General features: G+C 43.6%; 1 protein-coding gene across 3 annotated transcripts in view; it reads left to right on the forward strand.

Moving 5' to 3' along the window:
- LOC138491108 (probable cation-transporting ATPase 13A4) overlaps window positions 1-13,672 on the forward strand; it is a 1,567,030-nt gene that overhangs the window by 537,453 nt on the left and 1,015,905 nt on the right. For all 3 annotated transcript variants that reach the window (XM_069617430.1, XM_069617431.1, XM_069617432.1), the window contains exon 9: window positions 4,362-4,493. In XM_069617430.1, the coding sequence (XP_069473531.1) occupies window positions 4,362-4,493 (132 nt within the window). The remainder of the gene's footprint in view (window positions 1-4,361; window positions 4,494-13,672) is intronic.

A 13,672-nucleotide genomic window follows, 5' to 3' on the forward strand; every position in this document is an offset into this window, starting at 1 on the left:
GATTCTGGAAGGGAAGATGATTTTTCTTTTCTAGTTTCTCTATTTCTCTGAGGACATTTTTTTCAAAGATCATAGATTCCGGGGAGTGGGAATGGCTAGGTGGACAGAAATGTGAGGGATTTTTAAGACCGGTATGGTTCTTAGTTTGTGTGGTAGTCACCTCATTAGCAGTATCAGAGAAGAATTATTTGAGATGTATCTTTCTCATGAATTTGTGGAAATCACTACGAAAGAGAAACGGGTCATGCTTCTTGGTGATCACAAAACCTAAACCTTTGTTAAGAACTGATTCTTCTAGGTCTGTAAGTTTATATTTAGAAAGGATAAGTAGGAGTGATTGCCGATCCTTGTTTGTCGTTTGTCGTTGTTCCAGTTGCCCCGATTGGGGCCTTGTTGTAAACATTTTTTAGATGTATTCCCTTGGTTGCCTTGTCCTCTCTTGTTATTGCCTCTCCCCCTTTGGGGTGTGGTACTTCCAGAGGCAGTATTATCTGGATCACTGCTACTATTGCTTGAACTGAACGAGGTTGCTCTAAAGCGAACTTGTCGGTTCTTATTTGGATTCTGTGATTGATTGCCCTGTTGATTTGTAGCCTTCTTTGGTATAGGGATAGGCTTTTTCATGGGAATATTTGGAAAGGTCTTTTTACAGACGTTGTATCCTTTCTAGAGTATTGCTTTGTTTAAATTCTTTCATGTCCTTCTCGATTTCTTCTAGTCTCTTTTTAACTACTTCTATTGAGATCGTTTTTTAAAATTCTTCTTCTATTTTAGTTAAGTCAATTTCTATTTTCTGTGCCATTTCTTTCGCCGTGTCTATGATGAGGATAAGCCAGTCTCTCCCGCAGCGATTGGCTATATAGCTCCATTGGAGTATACATTTTGGATTGTCAAGGAAGAGACGGGGTTCGTTGGAGACTGTTAGGCCTTGGGGTAGTGCCTTATTTTTGAGATATTCGAGCATTATTGCACCGTGGAGTTCAGTTCTTATCAGTCTCTTACGTAGTTGTAACATCTCATCCCATTCATTTGTCTGTTCCTCAAGATTTTCTAGTTCGCTGTTGTTAATAATAGAGATGGCGTTCATAAGTGCTGTAGCATAGTCATCACTATATCCTAAAGTTTTATCTTCTGCCATAGTTAGACTGGGATATTCAGGAAAAGATCCTAAAAATAGTAAGTAGATAGATGAAGAGTAGTGGTCAAGTGCTGTTTTGAATATTTAATGTAATTACACTATACATGCGTCGAGGGAGAAAAACCCAATCTGTCTAATTGCACTTCCACTCGTATGCGTAATTCCCGTGACCTATAGCCACTATGAACCAATACACTATAAAGGGGGAAACCCAATTATTACTACCTAGGTAGTAACTCTACCTTTTATCAGGAAAGCAATACTGTTAGACATAGGAGGTAGTTAGTTATTATCAACAGTTTACAGTCAACATTCATTAAATTAGCGCTGTAGAACAAATGATTAAATCAGTTTTTAATAATCATTTCTATGAGAAAACACATAGTAGCTTAAAAAAGCGGTGGGTCAATCCCATTCACTTTACGTAAAACAATCGTGCATTGTTTAAAAAGACAAACAACTTTGTTGTGACACTTAAACTTTGCTAATGGAATTAGTGGCTTCTGTCTTATTGACAGGAGTTTGGTTAAGTAATCAGTGTGGGGAGCAGTTGCTGTCCCACACTGCTCACGGGACCTAAGTTGTGGTTGTTAAATCATCAGTCTAGTATTCATTCTAGATGGTAGAACTCGACATGTTTCAGTTCTTACAACAATTCATAGAACTTTCTTCAGGAGTAGTGTCATATTCTAAAAAACAACAACTAAGACAACAATATTAGAGCGTGCTATCATTGCGCATCTCTTGGGTTGATGGTTTCTGTTGCCAGTGTTTAGTGTTAAACTTCTATGTTCTTGCTGTAGCTGTTGATAACAAGAAAGTATAAAAAGGTATAAGCTTTAGATGCTAATTGTACTTTGTAGATAAATTTATTTCTCAGACATGGCTAGGTTAAATAATTACCTAGTATAGTCAGAGACGAGTGGTTCTTTAGGAGGGGTATTCCTCTATAATGCAGGCTTTAATCCTCTAGGTCCATAGTGGGCACTTCAATAGGGCTACTAGGACCTGCAAGTTTAATTTGCATAAGTTAAAACTTATATATAGATAAGTTAAAAATAAATAAAGAATAATTCTTCCAAAAGCACATGAAAGTCATTTGTTAAAAGTTAAAGTTAAAACTTATGCAAATTAAACTTGCAGGTTGTAAGAACTGAAACAGGTTGAGTTCTACCATCTAGAATTAATACTAGACTGATGATTTAACAACCCCAGTTTAGGTCCCCTGAGCAGTGTGAGACAGCAACTGCTCCCCACACTGATTACTGAACCAAATTCCTGTCAATAAGACAGAAGCCACTAATTCCATTGGCAAAGTTTAAGTGTCACAACAAAGTTGTTTGTCTTTTTAAACAATGCACGATTGTTTTACGTAAAGTGAATGGGATTGACCCGCCGCTTTGTTAAGCTATTATGTGTTTTCTCATAGAAATGATTATTAAAACTAATTGAATCATTTGTTCTACAGCGCTAATTTAATGAATGTTGACTGTAAACTGTTGATAATAACTAACTACCTCCTATGTCTATCAGTATTGCTTTCCCGATAAAAGGTAGAGTTACTACCTAGGTAGTAAAAATTGGGTTTCCCCCTTTATAGTATATTGGCAGCCTGTCAGATGTCATATCATAGTTCTGCTAGTTTACAGTGTGTGCTGCACCCTATCAGATGTCAGATGTTTTGTCATAGTTCTGCTAGTTAGACAGTCCCGATTAACACGTGGGATGCAGGCTAAAATGCATTTGAGACCCCAAAATGCAAATTACGTTCCAGAGAGCCACCAGGTTATACAACTGTACTGGTTGAGAAATACATGCATGAACCATGCAGAGCTGGCTGAGTGACCACTAACTCCAAAAGAGAGCAAAACTAGGAATGCTTTGCAGAATAGTTCCAGTACCCTGCTCTGCTTACTCGCTCACGTTAAGAGCCAAGCTACACAAGTGAATAGTGTTGGCTCTGGTATAATCATTGGTAACAGATTCTATGAGGGAAAGAGAGGTTCACAAGTAAAGAGGGGCCTTAAAGCATGGGGGAACGAGGGGCAAGGAGAAGGGCCAGCTGTTTGCAAATGCATGTGCATTGAGAGAGGTTGTGGGAATCAAGGGAAACAGGGGACCAGAAAGAATATGGTGCCGTGAAATATGAAGGAAAGAGCGGGCAAGGAGCGAACGGAAGAGTGCTGTCAAAGGAAATAGGCGAGTAGTAGCGAAGAGAGGGAGCATGATTTCCTGCACAGGGAGGGGACATTCATACCCCAATTCAATTTTAGCCAATGATTTGCAGGCCTTGCAAAATGTTTAAAATCCTGCTAGATCTGCAGGCAAGTAACCTACCTACTCACCCTAAATAAAATGCACTCGACCCGTTGTGACGGGTGACAAACATTTTATAAGCGCTTTCTGTAAAATGGTGCATGTCACCAAAAGACCACTCCTTGTTTTGCACACTGCTGCCACCAGAGGCCAGCCACGCACAGTGAACATTATTTGACATTTACTGCAAACAAGTCTTGTTTGCAGTAAATATTAAATAAAAGTGTCAAACATACCAGAACTTCATTGTACTCTCCAGCAAGGCAAAATACCATGGAAATGGCACTCTACCTTCATAAAACAGCTCGACTATGTGAGTGGTTGAGTTGATTTGCGCGGCGTGATGTGTTAAATGCTTTACTGGGAATTAACACAAGCCAAAGTAGCTTGTTGTATGTGCTGTACCCTACGCAAGAAGATCACAACCATAGTTTAGCCCTTTGTGCCTTAGCGGAGGAGGCTGTCTATATGCATGTCAGTCTCCTCTGATCAAGTATACCAACAACAACCGTTGCACACGTTTTTGTTTCCTTCGGCATCATTAGGGTTTTTAGAATAATCCCATCATATTCACACCTGTTACCGTTGAAATTAATTACATCATAATTTTCAAACACATAATTATAGCGCATCTCCTGAAAACTAGCACTACATCTTATCATAACCGTAGGAAACAGTAGAGCATTGTAACACAGTAATAGTGTCTGTAAAAAGGATTTCTGGACAAATGGGTATGGCTTTTTAAAGAAGCAGTTTGTGGATGGACAAAAAAGCAGAGGCAAATGCATAATTCCCATTATTGTTGTTATTATTATTTGCAGTGCAGAATGTTTACAATATTCTTAATTTTAAAAAAATTCTGGAGCACTTCTGAAAAACTGTAATGCAATGCTATCGTATTTTATAGAGTACAATGAAGTAGAGTCACGGACCTTGGTACCTGGAGACGTCGTTGCGATAACAGGGCATAGGCTCTATGTGCCATGCGATGCCATACTGATCGAGGGACACTGTATCGCAGATGAAGGCATGCTGACAGGTATGGGGGCTTCTTAAGACCTAAAACATTATGAAGTCACAGCCACTTTTAGATCTGGCTATATACTGCCAGAGTGAGAGTTGGACAGGAGGGGGAACTAATGGGAACCGAGTCCTGTTACTGTTATGTTTAACAATTACTAGTTCGACTACTTTGTAAAACCTGTGACAAAGTCACATGTAGGAGGGAGGTTGAGCGCAGTCAGTTTACTCTGGGGGCAAGATGCTGTGTGATTTGCTGTGTGATTCTCACCAAGAGGTGGTAAAAGGGGGATATCCCAGAGTCCTCCTCAATCTCAAACAGCAGGTCGATCCTCAATCCCTGCGAGACCCCCTTAAGGTAAGTCTTTCCAGGATGGGCAGCGATCATATGTCCAACATGGGTATAATCCTAGGGTCTGCAACACCGGAGCCCCAGCTGATACACTGTAGGAGGGATCACATACACATGTAAATAGTATGCAGATTATTACACAAAGGGAACAGTGAATCCAGCGAACACACATTATTCCAAGATCAGACAATAGGCGACAGAGCTTGTGTAGTGTGAGAAGCTCTCACCTATTGCATAGAGGCAGAAGGGAACGGGGAGCTGGGAAGAGGGTTCCGGACAGGGAGTTAGTAGGGTTCATCGCAGAAACTGGGGCGAGAGAGAGCGGGCAGCATTGAACTGCATGTGTGCAGTGACATCAAGGGAGAACATTTGCCTAGAGAGAGGATGGAGGCCCTGTGAAGCAACATGACAGCCATGACAGTTCCCCCCGATTCTGAGATGAACCGGGGCATATTTAAGCCCAATGGCCCGCAGGTTCCATATCAACCAACTCAATATGGCCGCTCTATATGAAACTTCCGAATATTGAAGGCAGCACACTGAGAAGACCATTCTTTTTTGGCCGATTCGGTGCAGCCTTCAATATTCAGAAATGTCCCTCTTTCAGGGGGTTTTAGCCCTGAACCACCTGACTACAATTCTGCACCTGCCCCAACTCTTCAAATCACCCCCTGCAGCCTACCAGGCCCAAAAAAAACTAAAATGCACCCATTACCCCCTGAAAACACAATCACACACCCCATTAGTTACCTGATGCGGCCACCGCTTCAGCTTTTGTCTTCTGCTCGGCCCTGCCGTGCCGGGCTGCCCCGGCATGCACTCGCGTGCGACAGGGGCGTGGCTGGGCCGCCCCGGCATGCACTCGCGTGCGACAGGGGCGTGGCTGGGCCGCCCTGGCATGCACTCGCGTGCGACAGGGGCGTGGCTGGGCTGCCCCGGCATGCACTCGCGTGCAACAGGGGCGTGGCTGGACCGCCCCGGCATGCACTTGCGTGCGATAGGGGCATGGCTGGTACACCCCGGCATGCACTCGCGTGCGACAGGGGCGTGGCTGGTTGCTTTAGAAAGGCTGTTCTGAGTGGTCACAGAGTGGTCTTTCAAAACCGATCTTTTGTGGGGGGAATTTTGGATCTATGTGATTACTGCGCCACGTTTACTGCGACCCCCCCGAAAACGTCAACTTTGTTTTTTACCCCCTTTTTTCCCCATGCATCTCCCTTCATCCATTATATACTATACCCATCCCCCCGACAAATATATGGGGTGAAAAATGGGTTGAAATAAAAAATAAAAGTCGATATTTTCGGGGGTCGCAGAAAACACGGCGCAGTAAATGTATCATCCCGATAATGTCACTGCATGCCAATATGGCAGACAGAGAGATACACAAGAGTGAGAAGCAATGTTCTCTCTAATTATTTTTCTCTATGTGCGGAACCGGTTGGCTGTTGTGCACACATTATTTTCCATCTGCGCAACTGACTAATGAGGAAAGCCACTTTGTGAGCAACCGTTACAGAAGAGAGTTTGGAATGGAATTTCCTTTTCCCATCCACTGCAATTCTTTAAAAATCTTACAACACTTTTTACAAACACATAGGCTAAAATAAAATATGTCATATGTGATTATACAGAAAACTCATCAACCAGTCCAAGCCTTAATTATCTGCAACAGTACCTTGCAAACGTACTTCTGCGCAGAGAAAAATGTTAGCCTCATTACGAGTTTGGCAGGAAGTGGTAAAGTTGGCGGTAACTCCTTTACCGCCAACTTTACCACTACGCCAAATTACAGTTTTGGGCCTTGAGTGGAGGATTTGCCTCCAGGAAAATCCTGTAGACTAAATCCTCCAACTCAATGCGGATATCATCGGAATTCCACTGTGGTAATTACGCAAAAAAGCCACATTGAGTCCAATGGACTCAATATGACTCCATATAAATGGGGAATTACACTGCCACCACCAGTTGTAATCGGCAGCAATTCCTCTGGACCAAGTGGCGGTAACAGTAATTCATTTGGGCGGTATCTAGTGGATTTACGCTGGGATTCCACCCCAGGTCGTAATGAGGCCCAGGTTATGCCACTGGAAAATCACTCATTTGTATTACAAAACATAAATATCTCTTGTCATAACTGATGTGGATGTCAAGAAACTCAGACAGAATACCTTTGCTGATGGATTAATGTATCAAAAACATGCTGAAAGGAGTTCAAGTGCCATTTTAACAAAGTAATTCAAGGTCCAGGAGAACATGCTTCTAATAGTTTGTGTAAGGATGATAATTGCATCAGAATAACTGAATCTTAAAATATGATGATCCAAAATTCCTGTGCCTCTGCTTAGTATCCACATTACGTTCTCCTGTGGGTAGTGATAACGCCAGCCTTAGAGCTAAGAGACATATGCTCCATGCATTTTTACTCCCTAAAAAAGGAAAATGTGCCTGAAAAAAACGATAAACTATGAATATATCATTGCTTCAACCCACAAATCTCCACTGATATTGGGCCTCATCCCGAGTTGGGCGGTAAGGGTTAACGGTCACCGGTAAGGAGACCGGTGCTGTTAAACCCTTAAGGCCCAATTCCGAGGTCCTTTAGCGGGACCCGCAAAGGCTGTGTGGTCTGACCACACAGCCTTTGCGGGTCCCGCTAAGGGACCAGGGAGCTAATAACAGGCCCATAATATACGGGCCCGTAATTAGCGCCTTCCCCATTCCAATTGAGCCCTGTACGGGCTCAATGGGAATGGGGAATGGTTGGTTGAATGGGGAATTACCGGGTCCGCACACGTTAGAATGTCCCGATAAGTCCCCATTCACCCAGGCCGGATACAGACCCGGGTTTGGAGGCAGCGATGGCGCAAATAGCGCCTTGGCTACCTCCAAACTCAGAATGAGGCCCATAGTTTCGAATTTGTGATCAGTAGAGCAGAGGCATAGGATGGATGGAACTCTAATAATATTAATGCCCAATCTCAAAAGGAATTATATGATGAAAGAACATGTTTTAATAAGCAGAACGTATCCCTATTGTCAAAGATAATTTCTTTTTTAGTCCCTGAAAAATCATTTGACTCCAAGTAGGGAGCAACATCTGATTAGAGCCCTGCTTGTACCCCAGAAATAGGGAGTGATATGACAGGGCACATAATAACGTGCATCGTTTTGCACACCCTTCCGCACCACAGCTTAGATAAAATTAACCAAGAGCCTTACTGAGGATTATTATGGAGCCCTGTTGAAAAAAAAAAAATCACACAGATATGCCTTTTAAGTTAATTGCATCAATTCATCAGAGATACCATTGATTTACTGCCTTCTTCTGCAACAATAGGTCCCTCTTCTGTAATTCTTTGTGATCAGTTAAATAAGATGCAGGGAGATGCTAGAGACTGCAGACACAGAACACATGGTTATATTTAAAAGCTCTCCGCAGTTGAGCATATCAAAAAACAAGAAGGTGCTGTTGTCTAGATGGGTACTAGAATTTCCTATCTTTAGCAAAAACACAAGACATTTCCTTCGATGTACTGCTGAAACATCTGACTTGGTCTTTGAAATTTGCAGCTTTGTTCATCACCCGCAAGGAGTGATGCTTCCACCATACCCTTCCCCGGCGCCTGTGCTAGCCTCCCATACTAGTTGATATAGCATTGTAACAAGTGCAGGATTGTAGCAGTAAACACTCACTGGGATAGTTGCAGACCCACCATACAGTGCAAGCAAGGCATATTGAAATGTCTCAACATATGATGTGCATTTTAGTAATGTCATGACTCTGCATGTATACAATTCTTTTGCAGTACATACAAGATTATTTGAAACATACCCCACCCTTATATCATTGTGTAGGATTACACAAGTGCTCAGTGAAACTGTTTTTGTATAAAAGTGAGTTACCTTATAATGTGTGAAGGTCTATGCCCAAAGGAACACTGAACACTTGGAAATGATGCACATTGTGTGAAAAGCAATCTTCTGTCTGAATATCCGGTGCCCTGATACTATGGACAAGTAATCCCAGGCATAGTGCATACCCATTATCCTGTGTAGGCTAAGTAAAAGATATTGGGGGTCATTACGACCCAGGCGGTAATTACGCCAACTTTACCACCATGGTGTAAACTATGTTTACACCATGGTGGATGGCGGATTTACTGCCCCATTCCAAGGTGAGTGGGGCGGTAAATCCCCATTTCCCATTTTCCCTTCCCCATTCCCATTTTTGCCCCATAGGGCATAATGTGAGTGGGGAAGGCGCTAATTATGCCACCGTAAATTACTGTGGCGTAATTAGCATCATGGCGGGTTAGCGCCATGGATTTTAACGGCTGCTAAAAGCAGCCATTAAAATCGGAATCAGGCGTTAAGGGTTAACGACGGCGTTAACCGTTAACGCCTGAGTTGTAATGAGGCCCATTGCAATTTCACTCTCCACTTATAGGGTAATGTTAGTAATGCTAAAGTAGGAGACGCTGAACATCACATTTGTCTTTTCAAAATCTTTAGTGGGCAAATTAATATTTGAGTTTTATAATGCGTTAACTTACAAGGGGGCCACTTCAAAGCACTTGCGTGACATATGTTCAAAGAAGAGGATGTATGAGATTTGGTTACACATCCAAGTAGCCTGCTTACTTACAGTCAGTAGCCGATATTTGAGCTGGTAGTTCGATTATATAGTGTGGGTGACGATTTTGGTAAGGCACAATGAGTAACAGAAATTCTGGCGCATGAACGTTATTCATGTTACAACAAACTTAAAACAAATGTATGTAGGTACACGTCTGCTAACCTTTCGCATAGCCAAGAGAGGAAGAGTCAAGGTTGTACGGTAGTATCTTAATGTATTCTGGGACAGAAGTTAGAGTCATAAGCTAAAAGTGTGGTAGAGTGAGGTTTAGGAGTCATGGGTGGGGAGGGAACATTTTTGCTTAATGTGTGCAGACATATCTTGGTTAGATTCTTCGTTTCATGGGGCCAATTTTTCATATTCCTTTTTAACCTCTTGTGTTGTATTTTGCTGTTAGGGATTTAAGGTGCATAGCATTGTAATGCAAATTAGTAGAATATCAAGACTCAAAATGTCAGGTAATTGCTGTGGCTTCTGCCTTAATAAATCTTTTTGTATAGTTGAGAATTGTCTGTGTGCGCTGCTAAAATTCTCCTGAGCGGCACCCAGAAGGAAGCTGGGCAAGCGCACATGCGCACAGCTTAGAGGGAACATTGGTGAGAAGAATGAGAAGGGGGAGGTGGGACCACAAAGCTCAGACCAATCTTATATCCACAAGTTAAAGACCAGCAAATAAGCAGCACAAAGAGAGAAACCCAGAGGGAGTTCCGGTGGCCCAGAATGGGTGTGTGGGGAGTGCCAGGAAGTGGAGGAGAGAAGAGCAGGGGGCTAAGTCAGATGGTGTGCATGGCATATGGCTCGAAGGGCGCGCCCCCCTCAAAGTGGCAGCTTGGAGCTTGAACCCATCCTCTGTCCTTAAGGGACAAGCTGGTAAAGGAGAGATGTGAATGGGAAAGACAGCACCATACTGCTAGGCAAGAGATGTCATCACCATTTCTCATCTCGGCCAAGGCAGGATGTGCTCTTGGCTACACATCGCTGGCAGAAAAATCACCTTCTGTGCTGCCTCCCGACTCCTCTGCCAAAAACAGGAGGCAACTTGAATGCTGTTTCAAGCCCTAGCCAAAGTATTTACTGTATGCATTCTTTAATTCCTTAAATATACCTTCATTCATAAGTATTTTCTATTGTGTTTGTGTGGCGCTGGATTTTTTTTTTAAAGAATATCTTGTTGTAATTAAGTAGCAACATTGTTGAAAAAATGTATTGAAAAGATGACACTGCATATGTTGTTAGTTAAAATCAGAATGCATTTCTTTCTCATCCCACCTGGTTGCTTTACATTTGTGAATGAACACAGGAATGCAGCAGTCAGAAATGGAGCAAGGTTGTGATTTGTTTTCTGATAGCACTGTGTGATATGATATATGATATAATAAGTGATAAGTAATTGTGGGGTGGGGAGTGCAGGTATCTCAATAAGTGCTGCTGGAGAGTGGATTGTAAGTGCATAAAGACAAGGGACTTTAGGGGTGCAGATACAGACCCTAGTGCTGGGGAGCCCGGAGGCAGTGCAAGGGCAACTGGACATGCAGGAGCCTGGGCCCGTGTTCAGAGGGTGGCCAGTGCATGGGACAGTCAGGTGCATCGGCAGGGGAGAGGAAGAGAGAAAGCAGAAGCGAAAAGGAAGGTCTTGAGTTGCTTCCGGAACTGGAGGTGGTTCTGCTCAAGTTTGAGAGAGGCAGCAAGGCTGTTCCACAGGGAGGCCCGAGCTGAGGAAAGAGATCCACCCTCACTCTCTGCTTGGAGAAGCATCTGGCCCTAAGAGAGTTCGAGGTGGATGAGCTGAGGGCTCGAGAAGGAAGATGTTTAGGAAGAGAAAGTTGGGGGTAGTGCGGTCCCAGGCCCCAGAAAGCCTTGTGAATGATGCAGAGGGTCTTGAAGTTGGTCCTTGCAGCCACGGGGAGCCAGTGAAGGGATTTCAGAGCTGGAGAGATACGATCCCTGGGCTTGAGGCCATGGACAAGACTTGCAGTCCTGTTATGGATGAGTTGTAAAGGTCAAAGAGTAGAGGCAGGAAGATTTAGAAAGAGGCAGTTGCTATAGCTCAGCCTATAGGAAACCAAGGTTCTGGAGACAGCGAGCTTCTGGGGGGCGGTGGGATAAGAAAACGCAGAATACCTCTGAGGAGGTGTGCCAAGTTTTGGATGACTGCCATCTTGTTGAGTGGCACTGGCTATCTGCCAAGCTCTCACACTTATTTTCTTGTGGAGACAAAAATGTCAGTTATAGAAAAAGAGGAATGTGTTCAAATATTGCTCTAAGGTATTGCATTTTGCAATTTATTTGGTATTTTGTTAGAGAACAAGATGCCTTTTTGAGAAAAAATTAGTTACAAAGTATGTATGCATTAACATAATCTAGAGGCACTCCTAGGGTAAGGCGGGTTTGCATGAGAGCATTGATGGATTGAAGGATGTACCCACTAATTGCATTGTAGAATACTCACTGCACATATTTTTGAGTGCAGAAAGTTAATTGCAATACAATTCATAAAATATATAAACATGAAACAAGAAGGTTAGTTCATGAAAGGGGATAAGGAGTTTATAGAGGTTAAAGCTGGGATTAATGGGCAGCATGGGGGCCGCCCCCACACTTTAGAGGTGAAAATGAGTAAATAATTCATGAAAAACAGTTAAGTAAGTCAATGGGAAAAACATTGGTGGGGATAAAACACATAGAACCATGTGGGGGTGGTGAATGGGTAAGCGGGGAAACATTTACTATAGGCAGGGACTGGAGAACAGCACAAGCGGCTTCATTACGAGTTGGGTGGTACAGGTTAAATGCCACAGTATTACTGTGTACCATATACTGTTGCATTACTGCACCGGCCACCTATGAGTTGGCCAGAAAGTTGAATGATTTACCTCCAGTTATATGCTGGAGGTAAATCTGCCACCTTTTTCTGCCTGATCTCGGCGCAATTACCACCAGAGGTAATTCTGCCAAAATGCCCGATGGAGTCCTATGGACTCCAAATAAATGGGGCTAACACCACCGCCCTCGCACCTAGACACAATTGTGTATAGGCGAGTTATAAATGCCATATCATATCACCACTTGAATCCAGCGGTAATACTACCAATAATATAATGCGGCCCATTAACATTGAGAACCTGAGGCCAGTAATACCAACATTTACCCAAAAATATAGTAATCCAGGGGGCAGAAGGCAGCATACGTAGGCCAGGTGGTAAGTTAGGATTGGAGGATGGGGGGTTGAGGAGCTCGTATAGCTTCAGAGTTTGAGCCACGTTTTAAAGAGTTCAGTTGCAAATATGGCTTTTGTTGGGATGGAAATGAGCATATCCCACCGCCTAAGCACTTTCAGATGAGGCGAATCCCCTACGAGATAGCGTAGTATATAAGGTGGGAGAGAACCGCACTGTGAAACTGGGTGCGAAAGTAATATTGCGCGACCAGCAGTTGCACAGCATTAGGAGACACATAGAAAGAAATGCCTTTTTGTAGTTATGACGAAAACAGAGGCTTGTGTGACTGCACTGCACCAGCCGAGCTCCATGGAAAGATTTTACTAGGCCCAGCATCCTCACGACATCCCCCATGTCCCTTTACTGTTGCAATCATTTAGTATCTTTCAGAAGAATGCGCCCTGCAAGAGTGTGAGACAACACAAGGCTCCGCACAGGGTCCCTTCATCACCACAAAGCTGCCAGCAGGCCTCTAACCCCGACCCAGCCAGCCCAAATCCAGCCACAGACCATTGACCCGACTGTAACGCTCACCTGACTCCCACGGAGAGGCAGACCAGGTCTGGGCTGCTGCGGCCTCTTCTAAGGTGATGCGCAGGACTCGGAACACCGACTGGGCCGGACCCCCAAACCTCGCCTGTCTGATGCGTAGGAAGATCTTTCTGTAGATGGGGAAAAGGATTTTAAAGGAGAGTTCCGGGACTTTTTTTTTATTGTCCCTACGGTTCGGCCATGTGTTTTTAAGCATAACTCGGTAGATCGTAGAAAACTTTCCTATGGACCTTACCCGACTTTTCGTCCATTAACGCACTCGAAATCAGCCGCCATTTTCTGATAATCCTATCATTTCCCCCCATCGCCCTGGCTCACCTGCTTTTGCGGCACTAAATCAAATCCCCCGCCCCTGAGCCTGACATCAGCAGACGCGTACCGCCCATTTCCCAACGCCAAAGCACGTTTCGTGTCAACAATCGCTGCGCCTCAGCTAA

Source organism: Ambystoma mexicanum, chromosome 10, assembly GCF_040938575.1.
Source record: "Ambystoma mexicanum isolate Mex_15411 chromosome 10, UKY_AmexF1_1, whole genome shotgun sequence".
Taxonomy (NCBI): Eukaryota; Metazoa; Chordata; class Amphibia; order Caudata; family Ambystomatidae; genus Ambystoma; species Ambystoma mexicanum.